The sequence below is a fragment of the Lissotriton vulgaris genome, chromosome 2_1 (genome assembly GCF_964263255.1).
Source record: "Lissotriton vulgaris chromosome 2_1, aLisVul1.2, whole genome shotgun sequence".
In the NCBI taxonomy this organism is placed as follows: domain Eukaryota; kingdom Metazoa; phylum Chordata; class Amphibia; order Caudata; family Salamandridae; genus Lissotriton; species Lissotriton vulgaris.
The window spans coordinates 361,346,772-361,365,538 of NC_141687.1; the positions used below are offsets into that span (position 1 = coordinate 361,346,772).

Genomic DNA, 18,767 nt, shown 5'->3' on the forward strand with positions numbered 1-18,767 from the left:
TTATGCCAGACTATGCTCAGCTTTTCGAGAGTGAGCAGCGCAATCCTCTCGTTTGTTCGACTTGTGATTGACCTTCCGGCATTCCATACCAGGGTGTGACAAATTTGCCTCCTGTGAGTCCTGTACCCCCTTGTCCCCACCCCTCCCCTGTCTTGATAAAGACCCGCCGTGACCACCAATCGGGGCACACTAGGGTCGAAACGTCGACGCACAATACTGGTCAAGATACCTCCAGGAATGGGCAAAGTAACCATCTGTCTCCTTGGAGCATTAACTGAGAACTCTGACCGCCAAATCAAAATTGTTCCCCCCTTTCCCCGTGTATAATACTGTATATAATTGTAAATAAGTGTCACTCAATTTATTGCACCATTCACTTTGTTCACTTACAGTCACTTTTCACATGTTCTTAGAATTTGTATAAACTAAAATGGAATGAAGTAATTCCGGTGTTTTACAAATGTGACCTTGTTTCCTATATAAATACCTTGAACTACATTTGTTTTCAGAGAGGTTTTATTCAATTTAATTGAACTTGAATTATTACATTGTGTTCTGAGCTAACCTAGCCTTTTCTTAAAAGCAATTTATTCGGTCACCCGACAGAACCATTCTTGTTTTTAACCACACCTACCCAGGTTCTGAGGGACACAGGGTTACCCCTTTTTGTTAAAACAGTTTCAGAAGATGGCCGGTCCCTCAGGTCTCGTCACACCCACGAATCTCAGCTGGGCTGATGATGCAGGTAGAGGTCAGAGATGCCAGGGAATCCGGGTCTCGTCGAGCTGGGCAGTCTTGATCCGGAGAATGGACTTACAGCAAACCGCGATGCTTAGATGGTGCCTGCGGGTGCAGGGTGGCTACTCCTTAGCCACAAGGGAGAGTCTTCAGAAAGTATCAAGAGTTCCTTTCGTGGAAAGTAGTTCAAGATTCAGAATTATCTAATTTGGGAAGGGGGCCCGCTCCTACCTTTATTCTAAGAAAAGGGGCTGGCACGCGACTAGGTCCTGCCCATGGGTGGGACCAGGAGGGGGGTGGTTACACCCCTCTCCGGACTTTCCCCAGCTCAGGGGCTGGTGTGCCCCTGGAACTGGTTTGAGCCGGCATATGCACAGTGAGCACCGGGGTGCCACTTGCAGTCACCTTCCTCTCAGCCCTGCCTACCTGGGATACACAAAACCCTGTCTGGGATGGTGCTAGCACCGCCCCTGACAGGAAACCCTTTGTCCAAGCTCTCCTCGCTGGAAGGACTCCCAGCAGCAGGAGGTCAGACTTGTCTGTGGTGGCAGCATCCATTTTGTGATGCTGAGGCTCGAGTTAACTTTAACCGGGGTTCACAGTTACATTCATGTCGTGTCCCTCTAGAAGGGTGGAATGCTTACCCCGTCGCCAGAATTGGCGAGGGGTTAGTATTCCAATTCGTATGACACCTTACTTGACATGTTTTGATAAAGCGATACCAAAGTTGGCAAATAACCGCTAGGATTATAATGCACTTAAGAGTATATGGTACTCTTATCATGGAACAGCTTTTAGGACTTGGTTCCGCAAGCTGCAAACGGGCTCAGCTCATGCCAGAGCACCATCTCACATAATTCCAAGCACTCTGCCCTCAGGATTGTTAAGGCCTGCCATAGGAGTGACTGATAGGAATACATGTGTCCATTTTAGGGTTAGATATAGGTATACTATATCTAAAGCAAAGGGTGATTACACCACTTTGCCCCAGCTGTCGTGCAGCCAGTTGTGTCAGATTTAAGTGGCCAGCCATGGGTGGCATAATACATGCTGCAGCCCCTGGTAGGCCCTGGGTACGCCTAGGCCCTGGAAACCTAAGGTATGCTGTACAGGGACTGATAAGGTGGCCCAGTACCAATTGGTAAATGCACCTAGGGTACATGTGAGTCAATTTAGAGAGAGAACAGCGAGGCAGTGGGCCTGATTAGCAGACCCACAGCCAGGGAAATCGTAAACCAGTGAAGCAAAAAGCAAAAAATCGGGGGTGACCATAGGATTGCAGACCCCACTCTCCTACATTACCTGTCTGTTTGAGGACATTTGTTCCTCTTCTAGTATGCATCTGTTATTCTCTGTACTCGCCAGTCCTTGAAAGATCACGGTGGGAGCCTATGATGTGTTGCTTCTTGAAGGAGCAAGTGTGATTGTGTGTGCTTCTTGCTGGCTAGGATTTCTTTTTTATGTTTTCTTTTAGGTAGTATCGATTTTTTTTTTTAAAGATGCTTTTGTCAGACAGCATTATTGTTATGCAAGTCACCTACACTGTTTTAATGATGGGGCAATATTCTTTTTGATTATATCTCATATGGTATTGTGAAGCTAGTTTTTCAATACCGTTTATCTGTTGTGTATACAGGGTATAGATAGTGTGTGTGGATATAGTGTGTATATATATCTCAAACTTAAAAAAATATTTTGAAGACGGCCACAAATCCCACTGCGATCAATAATGGCTAGCTTGAACAGATCACCTCTGAACCAGAATGACATACCTACCCTAAGGGCACTAACATCCTTGGGAAAAGGGGGTGAATCTACATCAGGAAAAATTGAACAATCTCTTGAATCAAATAAAGAATGGTGTCGGAGAAAAGGAATTGAAACCTGCATAGGTGGAGACAGTGGGCACAATCAACGTTCTGCCCACAACTCCCTCTGGGAAATAAGATTGACCTATTCCAGGAAATCATGGTAGAGGATATCAATAAAATAGTGCTGAATAACTCCAGAATCAATCAAAAAAAGAAAAATCAAAAATCATGGAATTTAACAGGAGAATGCGAAGCCCGAAAAGAACTGAGAGATGACCCTCAGATTATCATCAAAGCCTCAGACAAAGGCGGTAACATTGTGGTCCAAAATCTCGGTGACTATATAAATGAAGCCAATAGACAATTGGGAAATGAAGATCACTATGAAAAATTAGTTGAGAACCCAATGGAAGCTTTGACCAAAGAATACCATCTAAAGTTACAGGGATGGGCGGATCATGGTCTAATTGATTTCGAAGAACACATATATCTAAAAGTTGACCACCTCATCATTGCAACAATCTACTTCCTACCGAAAGTACACAAGTCAATCATTGATCCACCGGGAAGGCCAGTAGTAAGTTCCATCTGATCTCTGCTTGAAACAACATCTTGCTTCATTGACATCTTCCTAATAAATTATGTAACATCTCTACCATCCTATTTAAGAGACACAATGGTCTTCCTCAGTAGAATTCAGAAAATCCCATGGAAAGACTGCTTCATCGTGGTGATAGACGTAACCTCTCTAAAAACCTCAATTCTTCACACCAATGTATTAGCTGCTGTCAGACACTTTCTACAACCGAGATCCATGAGATACCTGGAACACTCTGAGATGCTAATAGAAATGATAACATACTGTTTACATCATAACATTTTCCTCTTCAATGGTGTCCTCTTCCGACAGATGGGGAACCGCAATGGGGACATCTTTTGCGTCTACCTCTGTCAACCTGCTAATGGCAGTATGGGAAGCATAAGTTCTGAAGACTCAAAACCAATCAAACATCAAAATCTGGACAAGATTTATTGACAATCTCGTATTAATATGGGAGGGGGGGATCATATTGATCTTCAGAACTTCATAAAATCACTGAACAACAATCATTACAACTTATCTTTCATGTCTACGATCAGTGAATCAAGTGTCATCTTCTTGGATGTGTAAGTCTGCATAAAAGAACAACAGTTATGCTCCAGAATGCATGGAAAACCCACCTCCTGCAACAGTATTTTGCAAGCCAACAGGGGACATCCACATAATCTAATATGGAGCATACCATATGGAGAGATGTTAAGAGCAATAAGAAACTGCTCTGAAATCTATGATCTAAACATCCAATTAGATGAAATGAATAATCGCTTTCTTGAAATAGACCACCCAGGTTTCTGGAAATGCTCTAAATGTAGAGCTTGCGAGCATGGTCAAAATTCAACTATCTACAGACTCCAGTATGGGAAAATTAAACATATACAAGATCACATGTGATTCAAAATTTGTGGTGTATGTACTAGAATATCCCAGTAAGAAACAATATGTGGGAAGCACAATTAACAAACTAAAACTGAGAATTGTACAACATCTGTGGGCCACTAACAAAGATTGTACTCATCTCATAGCCAAGCACTTTCATGTTGTCCACTCAGGTGATAGCCTACAGCTAAAATACTTTGGTATAAAGGTTGGGAAATCAGGTGGCAGAACATTAAATCTAAGACTAACAGTCACAACTTATTTTAGCAATTGGCACTGAGAATCCCTATGGTCCAAATCTGGGTGCTGAATTGCAAGTCTATCTATAAAAAGTGATATCTAAAACTTGAAGAACAAAGAACACTGGCTGGCGTTTGAGGGTCTATTTATGCTGACCCCAGTTTCAAACATAAAAGGTGGAATACGGAGAATGAACAATACTTTCCCAATGGGACATATCAGCTACTTGAAATATGGTGTGATGCTTTCCATTTCATTTTTTATCAGTCCTGACTAGCTCTTATCAATTCAACAGGCATTTTTTATGAACTCATTTTTATGCATTGGACTGGGAAACTCTTTTTTTAATGACTTTGAAGTACTTAAAAAATATTCTCACTACCCTCCCCCTTTTCTTGCCTTTACATTATTTTTGTCTAATAGCAACATGATACACTCTGGAGTATGAACCCCGAAGAAAACACTGTTCATCTGAAAGAAACACGTAGTGATAGATTCCTTACCTTAGAATTACCCCTAGGCGTCCGACTGGATCCGGAAAGTTTTCATCAGCAATACCCCTGCGCATCAGTAGGCATCGTTGCGCGGCTCTGTGTGCGTAGTTGGCGCAGAGATGAATTTGCTGGAGCTACTTAGACGCGCCCATGCCCGTTGACGTCAGTTTTTTCTTTTTCCACGCCAGCAAGCGCAGATCTGGGAAGAGCTTTTTTTTTTTATATAATAATAATAATAATTTGTTTTATTGTTTAGTTAATAAAAACCATAACAAATTTTCTTTAGTGTTTGGCCAATGTTAGCTTAAAACAAGAAAACAACGAAAACAGTAAACATAAAATTTCAATAAAATTACTTTCAATCGTTATCTTTCCTAAAAACCTTAAAAAAAAGAATAAAAACAACTATCATTAGTTTGTATTTACATATGTAAATGAGAGACTTCCTTCAGGCTTAGTCCGCAGTGTTAAAGGGGCTTGATAATTCATTATAGATGCGTTTGCTTTCAAGCGTTTTTCAAGAGCTAGCAAAAACGTTATCCTTTTGCAGTTCATTTGGGGATCAGTTGGATCCAGGCCTCCAATAATAGCTTTCCTGCACGTACGTATTCTCCTTACCAGAAAGGCATTCTTCATAAGTTACATGCTCCCTGTACAGCTTCTTACAATGGCATATTATATGAATTAAATCTTCCTTTATGTTTCCACAGAGACGGCAATCTTTTGACTAAATGTGCCGCCAAGATAGTTCATCTGCTAAAGTTGGAAGTTTGCCAAAACGCAAGGCCATTAGTCGTTTTTTAATGTAAATGGGAAACGTTGTGTCCAAATAGGCCGCCGGTTTAAGAGTTTTATAATTATTGATCACAGTCCAAGAGTGGGAGCGATGAGAAAAAGTACCTTTATCTGTAAGCAACGAGTGAAGTTTGGCGGCTCTATTTAGTGCCTGCTTGAATGATATGAAAGGCAATTTTTTATTCCAGAGATTAGAAGAACATGTCTCCAGTGCACTGGTCAGGAATTTGTTGGCCTGCGATTTTATTTTTTTGCGTTTCTTGTTCCTGCCATAGTAATTTGTTGAGGTTATTTTCACTAGCACTTTGCTTGATTCGATACCACACCTTTATGTAAGTATAAAGTCTACCCAGTGATTTGTTCATTAGTCCGAATTCTAATCGCATTTGCGCTGGTGAGGCTAAACTTGGAAGTTGAAGAACCTTTTTAAAGATTTTTATTATTAGGTTAAGGATTTTGGAATCTTTGCCATGCATTGCGACGCTGGCATAAGATAAGGTGGGCAGTGCTTTGCTAGTGATCAGTCAGAAGAGGCCTCAGTAATGGTCCTTCCAATTTTTTTGCCAATTAGCTAAATGCTAATATTAAGGCTCCGCTCTGTGTCAAGTAATTTTCCAGATCTTTTAAGGATAACTTGTCGTCTATGTAATATCTCAAGTATTTATAGTAGGATACTTTTTCCAATGGTTTTCCTTCTAGCCAGATGTTATGATGAGAGGCTCGTCGATTAGTAAGTAGCATTGTTTTTGTTTTTGATGAGTTAAGGTCCAACTTGTTTGTAAACAGGAAATCTGTATGTTCTGTTAGAAGCCTCTACAATCCAACTTTTGTTAAGCTCAATAGCACAATGTCATCTGCATACGGTAGGTGAGAAAGTTTTAGCTTGCCTAGTTTCGGGGAGTGAGTATTGCTGTTATCTTGTTTTCCGGAGAGATCTGATATGAACAGATTAAATAAGTGTGGTGCCAGGACGCAACCCTGTTTTAATCCGATAGTAGTATACACTTTTCTCGATAGACAGGTACCGTCCCCAAGTTTTACTTGTGTCCAGGTGTCGGAGTAAAATAAATACAGACCCCTCAGTATACTCTCTGGTATTTCCCATGCTTTTAACTTTGCCCACAGCTGATTCCAGTCCACACTGTCAAAGGCAGCTTTTAGGTCTATAAAACACAGGTGCAGGTCCTGTTTCTCACGCTGGCATTTTTCGGCAACCATTATAATAGATAGGATGTTCGAAGTTGTTCCAATCCCTTCTCTGAATCCTGTTTGATTAATTGGAATCCGGTTTCTTTCTCCGGACCAGTTTACCAGGTCTTTCAGAAGTAATTATGCAAAGTATTTAGCTTCAACGTCCTGAAATGCAATTCATCTGTAATTAAGTGGGTTTGTTCTTTCTCCACCTTTGTATATGGGCATTTTTTCTCGAGCCTTGCCAGCTGTCTGGTACTTGGTTATTGATCTGCACATCGGCAAAGAGTTTCACGAATTGAGAGCTCCAGTATTCTGGTGCGGGTTTGTAAATCGCTTGAGGAATGCCATTCGGCCCTGGAGCCCCATTGCTTTTACCCATTTTTAATTATTTTTGCCATCTCCTCTGCTGAGTAGATGACACGATTTACTACTGGCATGGATGTTTTGCGTTGGTCTATTGTTGAGGACTGACGGTGACTTTCTTCAATCAGAGTTCATTTTTTTCAGATTTTCCGAAATGGATTGTTTCCGTGGGGCTTTTGATAAGTTTTCTTTCGGGAAGAGCTAGTACCCCCAGTCACTTTTTTTTTCAGGTCTTTTGTCTTATTTTCTTTAGTCGATCGACTCCTGGTGTCGTAGCGATGCCCGGCTTTAAGAACTGTGGGGACTGTCACCGCAAGATGTTGGTGACTGATCCACACCGCGTGTGTCACTGCTGCCTGGGGCTTGACCACAACTCCAAGTTGTGCCCCTACTGCGGGGTCATTGCGCCAAAGACTTTGTTGGAGCGGTCCCGAAAGTTGCTGAAAGTCCAGAAGAGCAATGACCATCGCTCCTCTGGATCGAAGTCTTCGCACTCGGGTCAGGTAAGTCGAAGCGTCGTCGCTCCTCGACTTCCCCTTGCCCGTTGTGCGACGTGGCGTGGGAGGTGCCTGCCACGTCGCCGCCGGCTTCCCCAGTCCTTCGGCGACTCCTGCTCATGTGCAAAGTTTCTTTGCTGCCATGGCCCGACTTTGGGCCGTCTGGCCTTGCTGGTGTGCCTACGGCCCTGTGGGCCAGACTGGGGGTCTTGTCCATCCGTCGCCAGCGGCTCAGCCCCGGCGCCGCCGATGGCTCTGGCGCCGCAGGATCATCCGGGATCGGACCCCTGTTGATGCCGGTTGACCTCATAACACCTCCACCGACATCGACCCCACTGGCGCCTCCTCCGACGTCGCCCGTTCCTTGGGATGACGTTGTCCCCAGTTTCAGCCCTGAACCGGACACGGAGCTGGATCGGCTCCAATTCCGATGCAGATGGGGACCTTTTTCCCCTATGTCCATCCTCCTTATTTTCAGCCTATTCCACAAACTTCAGAGGAAGGGGAGGACTGGAAGGGGTCTGAGAACCCTCTCACACAAGAGTGTTGTTATGATCCGGACTGGGCAGAGGATTTGGGGGATGCCAGTGGACTTAACACCTCACCTGACCTTGGCATGCTGTCTCCTCCTACCGTTGCTACGGAGGAGGGAGCCAGTTACACAGTGGTGTTGCGTAGGGCGGCCGAGGCTCTACAACCTCCAACTCCCTACAGTGGCCGTCAGGACTAACTACCTGACAGAAGTGCTTCAGCCGGCGGCAACCTCTTCAGAGCCCTTGCTGCCCTTTAATGAAGCACTTTCTGACGTTCTTTTGGGCACCTGGTCCAAGCCCAACACAGGTGCTCCTGTGGACAGAACGTGGCCCGACTCCATCGCCCGGCTCCGGGCGACCCCCTCTTTCTCTCTCAACACCCCACTCCTGAGAGCTTGGTTGTCCAAGCCTCTGCTTCCCAGAGCTCGTTCCCTTCCTTCCCTCCGGATAGGGAATCCAAGAAGCTAAAGCAGCTTGGCAAGAAGCTGTTTTCATCTGCCAGCTTAGGGCTGAGATCGGTAAACACCGCATTCCTCTTGGACTGTTATTCCCACTCTGTGTGGGACACAGTTACACAGGTGCTGCCTAACTGTCCGGAGGAAACCCAGACAGTACTCTGCCAAGCTATTGCTACTGGGAGAGACACAGCTAAGTTCACCATCCGTTGTGGGCTTGATACTGCCGGCTCGCTGGGCAGGGCGATTTCCATGACGGTGGCGCGTAGGCACCATGCTTGGCTGAAGACAACTGGCTTCTCAGGGGATGTCCAGAACACTCTGATGGACATGCCCTTTGATGGCATTCGCCTCTTTGGCAATAAGGCAGATAGTGCGTTGGAGCGCTTTAAGGACTCCTGGGCTATGGCCAAGTCCTTGGGGCTGTCTGCCACTTGGCCTCTTCTGCCTTCTGCCTTTCGCTCCTTTAGTGGCCATGGAAGGGGTTCCCCACCACGTTAGCTCCAGAGCCACAGGCCGGTGCATCAACAACATCAGCGCGGACGTGGAAACCGTCAAGGTGGTTCTTGGGGCCAGTCGACCTCCACCCCACGGCATCCACTGCAAAGCCTTCCTAGTCTGGAATTTCAGGCCATTCAAACGCCAGTGGGCAGCAGAATTCGCCATAATCTCTCCCTCTGGTGCAATGTCACCTGGGATAAGTAGGAGCTGCAAATTGTCCGAAGGGGCTGCTCCCTCCCTTTCAAGACTACCCCTCCAGCCATGCCACCACAGTACCACCGCATATCGGAGGACCATCTTGCGCTTCTTCAACAGGAAGTCACGGCCCTCTTGGCCAAGGGGGCCATCAAGCGTGTTCCTGGGCCAGAAGTAGGTTGTGATTTCCACTACTTTCTGGTCCCCAAGAAGGACAAGTGCCTGCGTCCTATCTTGGACCTCAGGAACGCAACCGCTTCCTCCGGAAGGAGAAGTTCAAGATGTTGCTGCTAGCTCAGGTCAGGAGACTGGATGGTAGCGTTGGACTTGCAGGACGCATATTTCCACATCCCCGTCCTGATGGCCCACCCGCGTTACATGCGGTTCACGATAGGCCACATGCATTTTCAGTTTACCGTGCTCCCCTTTGGCCTTACCAATGCCCCTTGGGTGTTCACGAAAGTGATGGTGGTTTTAGCTGCTCATCTGCGCAGATCAGGGGTTCCATTCTTCCCCTATCTCGACGACTGGTTGTTAAAGGCCGGCTCGCCCCAGGCAGTCGTCTCCCACTTCCAGACTACGGCCTACCTCCTACATTTGCTGGGGTTTTCCATCAACGTGCCAAAGTCGCACCTGATTCCCTCTCAGAAGCTCCTCTTCATCGAAGCAGTTCCGGACTCAGCGCAACTTCGGGGTTATCCTCCCGAACAGAGATTCCGGGATATTCGTGTTATAATTCCGATCTTTCAGCCTCTATCCCGGGTTTCGGTCAGGATGACCCTTCGGCTCCTGGGCCTGATGGCCTCCTACATCCTGCTAGTGGATCATGCCAGATGACATATCTGGGCTCTGCAGTGGGACCTCAAGTTCCAGTGGGCACAGCATCAGGGCAACCTGTCAGATTAGGTCCAGATATCAGAGGGCACTGCACGACAATTGCAGTGGTGGCTCACTAATCGCAATGGAGTCAATGGCAGATCCCTTTCCCTTCCCCAACCGGACCACACAGTTGTGACGGACGCGTCCCTTCTGGGATGGGGCAGCCACCTGGGAGAGGCGGAGATTAGAGGACGCTGGTCTCAGGCTGAGTCTCGGCTCCATATCAACCTTCTGGCGCTTCGGGCGATCCAGCTTGCACTCAAGGCATTCCTTCCTTCTGTCAAGGAGAGAATAGTGCAGGTAATCACCACTGACATGTGGTACTGCAACAAACAAGGTGGGGTGGAGTCGTGGACCCTCTGTCAGGAGGCCCTGCGCCTCTGGACATGACTGGAACATCAGGACATTTTCCTGGTGGTTCATCACCTGGCAGGTTCTCTGAACGCCAGAGCGGACGAACTCAGCATTATGGATCATGATTGGCGTCTGAACTCAGACGTGGCTCAAGCCTTAGTTAGATCTATTCGCCACCGAAGAGAATGCGCAATGTCATCAGATCTGCATGTTGGAATTTCCAAGGCGGCTTTCGATAGGCAACGCTTTTCATCTCGAGTGGAGTTGCGGTCTTCTATACGCCTTTCCAGCTTTACCACTTCTACCCAGAGTGCTGAAGAAGATCAAGCGCCACCGGGCCCAAGTCATTCTTGTGGTTCCGGACTAGGCTCGAAGAGTAAGGTATCCCGATCTACTCAGCATGGCTATCGATCCCCTGATCCGACTGCCTCTTCGGGAGGATCTACTGTCGCCGTAACAGGAGACAGTCCTCCATCCGAACCTGTCCAGCCTCCACCTACTTGCGTGGAGATTGAGCAGCGGCATATGACGTCTTCTGACCTGCCTCCCGAAGTTTGTGATGTGATACTGGCAGCCAGGCGTCCCTCCACTAAGACGGTATACTCCTGCAGGTGAAATACATTTGTGGCATGGTGCACAGCAAAGGCTGTGGATCCCCTTTCTGCCCCACTTTCAGAAGTCCTCCTATTCCTCCTTTCTTTGGCCCAGCAGGGCTCTGCTCTGGGCACTATTAAGGCTATCTCTCGGCCATTTCTGCGTTTTTACAGCTTCCAGATCAGCCTTCTCTTTTCAAGTCCCCTGTTGTAAATAAATTCTTAAACGGCATTACTCATCTTTTCCCTCCTGTTCCATTCATAATGCCTCAGTGGCACTTGAACCTGGTTCTGACATATCTGATGTGTGCTCCCTTTGAGCCACTTCAAAACTGTCCTCTTAGCCTTCTTACTTTAAAGACTGCTTTCCTTTCTTCGAAACCTCCTTTTCTCGTGATCTAAGGACTCGTCCATCACTTCTGCCAAAGGTTGTCACTGCCTTCATTCTACCTCAACCGCACACAACAGTTCCAGGTCGATGACCAGCTCTTTGTTGGCTACGTGGGCTCCAAGAAAGGTCGAGCCTTGCACAAGCGGACCATCTCTCGGTGGTTCGCTCTGTGCATTAAGGCTTGTTATTCTTTGGCTAAAAAGTAGCCTCCAGTGGGGCTACGCGCCCATTCTACGAGGGTGATGGCAGCCACTACTGCTTGGGGGCGGGGAATTCCATTGCATGACATCTGTCAGGCTGCTATGTGGGCCTCGCATCACACGTTTACAATCAATCAGTCATTTGTAAAGCACACTACATACCTGCGAGGGTCTCAAGGCGTTGGGGGGGTGGGGGGGGTGCTAGTGATCGAACAGCCAGGTCTTACCAAGCATTACTGCCTGTACAGCCAGGTCTGGAGAGACAGCTTCTTTGGCCGTTCTGTTCTCCAGGACTTCCTGGTGTAATTTTGGTTTGCAGACCCACCAACGCGGTTGCTATTGCTGGGTATCTATTCTAAGGTAAGGAATCTATCACTGTGCGTTTCTTTCAGATGCACAAGTTACTTACCTTTGGTAACAATATATCTCTAAGAAACATTAGTGGTGATAGATTCCTTGCCGCCCCACCCATCCTCCCCGTTCTGCGAACTGATTTCTAGGGTTAAGGTCATCCCTTTAGGGCCCTAGTTTCATGGCTCCAGTGGTCAGTTTCTTGCATGGCTCTGTATTCCTGGCGTGGAAAGTCGTGTACAGAACTGACGTCTGCGCGTGTGGGCGTGTCTAAGTAGCTCCAACGACGTCATCTCGCCACGAATGACGCATACAGAGCTGCACGACGACGCCTACCTAAGCGCAGGCGTACTGCTGACAAAAACTTTCCGGATCCAGTCTGACGCCTGGGGGTAATTCTAAGGTAAGGAATTTATCACTACTAATGTTTCTTACAGATATATCATTACCGAAGGTAAGTAACTTGTGCATATGTGATGGATGTACATATTATATTCCACAGATAAACGTTGATGAAGTGCTGGAAGCACATTGATATTGACTTTAGTTACATTTGTTCCTCACAGTGAATAGACTGAGAATTCTTAACCAATATTGCACAAACGGACTAGTCACTTTACATATTTGTAATTCTTCCAGCAATGTCATGGACAGTTATGAATTGGGCACCTTCGTGGGTTTCACAATGGACCATGTGGAACAATGTTATTTATATTATGTGGAAATACATGCTGTACTTTGTGCGAAACACAGTTGTGATGATGAAACACACTTTTATGGGATTTAAATCAAAATGTACTTTACATTGATTGGTACGATAACCTTTTATCCAAACTTTTTTACAATGCTCATGGTGCACTAGTCACTTTATTCAACTGTGAGTCTCCATAGGGCCCTTTGTGTAGACATATCTCAGGCAATAGAATGTCATGTAGGAATTAATATAGAATTGAGGAGACTATGAATTTTAGATCTTATGTGAATGACTGCAAAGAGAAAAATTATCCCATTGCATGAATTTTAATGAATTTATCCTGGTTTGAATAAGAAATATTATGCACTTACACATTTTGTCTTTAAAAAGTAAAAACAATTACTTTACAAATGAAATGTTAAAATGGTGGACGAAAATCGCAACTGTTTATATGAGGATTAGCTGTCTAGTTACTGAATAGTAGTAGAAAGTAATTAGGGATTTAACACTTAAGCACTTTGAGACGATCTAGACAAGAGGACTCTATGGTCCAGTAGAAGGCTGGGAGCCGAACAGCGTCGACCGTCCTCTGTTTGAAATTACACTATGGTGTGGAAAATAAACACTTTTTCAAGAGTACCTTCTGTTGTTGTGCCGTGAACTCTCTCGCCGTGGAAAGAAGCAACAAAATCTTGGCTATATTATAAACACCCATTGGGACTGAATACAACTAAGAATCTGCACACGTGCTTAGGATAGTTAGAGTTGCGTTAACTATAAAGGTGTTTTATAATGATACAGCAAGGTTTTAACCATTTGACCATAATGATGTTTTATAAAGTGAGATCTGATCCCGGCGCGCTGAGGTACTGCTGAAAAATATTTGGATACAGACTGGCGCCTGGGGAGAATTCAAAAGTTAATGAATCTGTGGCTAGACTGTATCTCTACCAAATATTACGGTACAGAAGGTAAGTAACTTTTACTTTCACCACAGACCCTGAATGTTTAAATGCTGAAAGTAAGCTCCACAACCTGTCAGAGGCATCAATGACAATCGTTTGGTTTGGTAAATCGTGATGGAACGAAATTCATTTCAGAAGATTCTTTTTGCAACACCCACATTTCAAGGATTGTGTCCGGATCCAGAATTGTTCTTTTTATGTTACTGGTCCTCTGCAGTTGCATTCCCTACCATATAACATGCATTGAAAGCCCATTAGGTAGGAGTTCAAAAATGCATTCTAGTGTCCTCTGTTGCATCTCGAGTGACTGGAATGACTGCTGTCCCACTTGTCTCCTGGTACTGTAAATAGGTTTCTCCTGAAGGGAGTATTCATTAATCAAAAGTACTTAATTGTCCTACACTTGTGAGGGATCCTGGAGTACTTTTACACAGTGGATTCAAGATCCTTAATGATCAGCAACAACATCCGAGGTTCATTCAACCTCATAAGGCCACAAAGGGTAGGTGCGGCCAAACAACTGCAGCCGGAAAGCCTACTAAGCAGCAACTCTCCAGTTAGCCATCTTATGCTCACCCGCTTCGGTGAGGGAAAGCATTACCAACAAACTGGAAAAGTGGAAGAAAATAATGGACTAATGAGTGCTAAATACTAGACAAAATGGCCATTTTCTCCCCCCTCATCTCATCCATCTATTCCTGCAAACAAGACTACTCAGTACTATTAAGAGTGACTTTATTTGGAGCTCAACACTCTTCTGATCAAAGAAGCAGTTGAGCCCCTCCCTCTATCTCAAATAGGATAGAGAGTTTACTTACTTTGTGGTTCCAAAGAAGACCCCAAAGCTGGAACATCATTCTTATTGTAGACTTGAGGGCAAAAGTACATAAAGCAGTAGTAGTTTCCGGTGTTGTGACTTCACTACATATACCCTCATCTCTATCAGGGGGATTTAATGTGTGCCATAAATCTTCAAGATGCATATTTTTTTACATTTGCATCATTAAGAAGCATCACAATCCCTAAGACTTCAGCTGAATAGTGCCCAATCCCAATACAAAAAAAGTCTTTCCTTTCAGCCTTTGGTCAGCATTGCAAACCTTGTTGAATTAAAGGGCAGTGTTGGCGGCACATATAAGGAAGATGAGAATTGTTGTCTATCGCTACTTGGACAACTAGCATATAGAGGCACAGACACCTCAAGAAGCATAGTTTTACTGAAACATGACACTCGGTGCTTGAACAACTAGGGAACAGAGTGCAAGCATTTCAGGTCTACAGCAATTCCAGTACAATTTATCCATTTTATGGGAGCATTCCTAGACACGTGATCAGTAAGAGGAGTGATTGTGTTCTGTCTATCTGAAGTGCTGGAAAGATGAAAGAACCATCAAATTTAGTCTCTTCTGGGCTCAATGGTGCCATGTATTGTTATTGTTCAAAGTGTCTGCCTGCAGATGAGACCATTACAACAGTGCTTGGAAGACCAGTGGTGGCAATTCTCAAGCAGCTGTTAAGTTGAGTTAATCCTTTCTCAAGCTGCAATTTACTCCTGCCCTTGGCTGTGCCAATCAATTCATCTTCTGAAGGGTGTTTCCTTTCCTCCAGTCATTCTATTCCAGACGTTAGTGACCAATAGTTCCCTGTTAGTTTGGGGAGCCCACTTAAATGGCCTTCAGAATTGTGGAATATGGTTGGAGAAAGAAAAGACTTACCACATCAAACTCCTGGGGTTGAACAGTCAATTTAGTTCTCAAGTGTTTTCTACTGAGCTTCGGAATGACAGCTCTGATTGTTCAAGCAGACAATACAACAACACATTTCATCTACAGGTAAATAAGTTATGTTTTCCAGAGTACTCTCTCAAGAAACACAGATGATTTGGATTTGGCTGATTGCCAGGAATCTGCTCATCACAGCAGTCAGTCTACCTGGTGTTCAAAATGTGAAAGTAGATTCTCGCAGCAGAGCAATTCAAGAGAATTATGAATGGGTGTTAAGCAAGAATGTGCTGCATGAACTTGTTTGCGAATGGGAATTCCCAGAGGTAGCTGTAGATTTAGTTGCAAATGCAGACAACTTGAAACACTCAAATTGCGCATCCTGATTTTACTAACCAGGCGCTCTGAAGAATGCTTTTGATAACTTGGTCGAAGACAATTGTTTATGCATTTCCTCTCAGCCCGCTAATCCTACCAGTACTCCTCATGCTAGCGAAAGACCAGACAAGGATGATTCTCGTTGCTCCAAAGTGACACACCAGTGGTGGGACAACAACATTGTACACCAATTGGAATGACCACTCAAGAGTCTGCAGTGCAAATCAGATCTCCTTTTCAAGTTTGGAACCAAATCCTGCAACCAAACTTTCCATTGTTGAACTTCACAGCTTGGCACCTGAACTCCTCCAATAAGGACATTTAAATCTTCCTCAGAATTGCATGAACATTTGATAGAAGCCAGATGTTTGTCCTTCAGAACATCCTATTCTTTCAAATGGAAGAGGTTCAGCATCTGGTGTGTCCATTAAAAACATTGATTCAACCAGATGTCTGGAGGAAGTGTTAGTGTCATATCTTCTTGATTTAGCTAAAGCTGGCTGCAATTTTCTACAGTATTGGAACATTTAGCAGCTATTGGCTCTTTCAGCATATTTTGACAGTTAGTCATGACCTGCTCATTGAACTTCTTTACTCCCTAGGTATTAGAGATACTGTTCTTGCTTTGATAAAATCTTTTTGCTTGGCCGTGAGCTGCATGATTCCTTGGACGAATTCACCTCGTAGTCATTTTCCCTCCCCTGCGGTGTTTCTAAGGATCGCTCTTAAGCATCACCCTTTTTAATCTTGATATTTCCTCATCGGCCCATCATAAGTCATTTGTTTTTTCTGTGGTGTATTATGCCAATGTTACCTAAATTGTTGTGTCAGTGGCAAGTATACCTGTAGACATGGCTGGAAGATTTCACGACTACATCCCACAGGTCAGCAAATTAATTAATGAAAATTGTTTAAAGCTCAACTTGGTTTAAACAAGGTTATTTGGAAACAACACCTCATTTTGGTCACATATATGGTGGCTACAAGAGTTGGGAAATCTTCCCATTCCATTTTCAAGTTAAAAACTTAAGATTCATGTTTCATAGTCATCTGTCATTTGTAAATCAGATCAACGGCTTTACTTGTTCCTCCTTCTTCATCTTAGAACTGCTAAGGACGTTTTTCCGTTCATCCCACAGGAGCTGCAGAAGTCTGTGGTGTCTGCCCTCCTTTTTGTCTATACTGGCCTATTACAATGCTCGGTTTATCAATGGACAGAAAAATCTTTTAAATAAGCAATGAGTGGTGCAAAACGCAGAACTTGCCTACTTGGTAGGCATTCCTAAATACCAATCGCCCTCACAAGCCTTGAGTAAACTACGTTGGCTTCCTATGGAAAAACGGATCACCTTTAAAGGCCTTTGTATAAGCCTTCAAGGCATTGCGTAAATCTGGTCCCCTTTGATTGAGTCACGTTTTTGCTGGTACACTCCTTCCAGATCCTTTTGTTCATCCTCAACAGGTAACCAAATTGCTCCCAGAGTCAGAAGGGCAAAATGGGGAGGCAGATGTTTTGTTACTCGTACCATCAAACTTTATAACTCCCCCATGATCTCAAAGAAATTACTCAATTGCTTCCGTTCAGGAAGGGCGTGAAAACATGGCGTTTTTAACCAGTAGTTAGCTGTATTTGGCTGTATTTTTTCCTGTTGTGTTAGGGCTAGACCCCTCCCGGCAGTAGTGCGCTTTATGAATTCACATTTCATTATAGAAAAAGTCCTTCTCAACCTTTTTTTTTTTTATAAATCCCACTTGTTTAATCACTTTCTAGAACAAAATAAAAAGGTTTGCACTCTTTAAAGGAGCCTGTCTCCTCCTTTGGACCTGAATGTAGTCCTTTTTACTTTAAAGTGCCCTCCGATTTAGCCTATTTATATGCCAACGTATTTCCTGAACGAAATCCTGACTGGTATAACTTCCACCAGTAAAATTTGTGAAATCCTAACTTATATAATAAAAAACCATATATGGTTTTGTACAAGGACAAAATTGTGATGAGAACTCATCCTGGTGTCCTCCCAAATGTAATGTCTGATTTTCGCATTAACCCAGTATTTTACCCGATATTTCAGAACCCCTCTTTTCTAGCAGAAAAGATTTTACATTTCTGGACATTGAGTTCTGAAATTCTACCTTGATAAAACTAAAGACATTAGGTACCAAACATAAAGTTTAAAACACCCATGGCTTTGTTCACCTTATTCCTTGTACAAATTGGATTAGCAATGGAAATGTTCCTTAATAATGCTGCAGTAGCAGCTCTACATCGTGTGAGTGGGCCTGGTGTCGGGACCCTACCCGACAAAGACTTGATGGTATGACAGTGGCTATGTAAAATACAGGAAACAATCTAGGGATGGACTGTTTTGAAGTGGCTAGTCCGGTACATACAGGAGCATAGTTAATAAAGTAGGATCTGGATGAATGTTTATCTACATGGAGCAAACTCAAATTTTAGCTGCTTTAGCACCCAGCAATGCAACCTCTCACCCGCTTTTTGATTTCCCTCCACAGTGCTGATCAAAAGTCAGAGCTACAAAGTCTAACCTCGCGACACGCATCGGAGGTGGAGGACCTCCAGGAGGAGATAGAGTCCTTAAAAATGCAGAATCAACACCTGGGTGAGGCGCTCAGTATCCGGCAGCAGGTGAGTGAGATGGTGGATTCCATGTGGATCAGTAAATAATAATAAAAATGTAAGAAAAGCAATGGAGAAGTGGAAGAGGACGGGCAACATAGAGCTTGCGGGTTAGGGGTGAGAGGCATAAATAGCAGCACACAAGGGAGAGAGCAAGCAGGAGGAGGAGGGAGCAACATGGAGTGTCTGGGCAGTGGGTGCTGGGATTTTGTTGCCAGGACACTGAAGACAAGGGGTGACAGCCTAAAAGCACATGCCCTCTCATGGAGTGTGTAGAGAAAAAGAAACAAGTTACCTAAATTAGAGAAGC

At 44.5% G+C, this 18,767-nt stretch overlaps 1 protein-coding gene across 1 annotated transcript in view; it reads left to right on the top strand.

Moving 5' to 3' along the window:
* Positions 1–18,767, top strand: part of SPAG5 (sperm associated antigen 5) — a 643,746-nt gene that overhangs the window by 479,091 nt on the left and 145,888 nt on the right. The window contains exon 21 of the mRNA XM_086955159.1: positions 18,334–18,466. Within this exon, the coding sequence (XP_086811285.1) occupies positions 18,334–18,466 (133 nt within the window). The remainder of the gene's footprint in view (positions 1–18,333; positions 18,467–18,767) is intronic.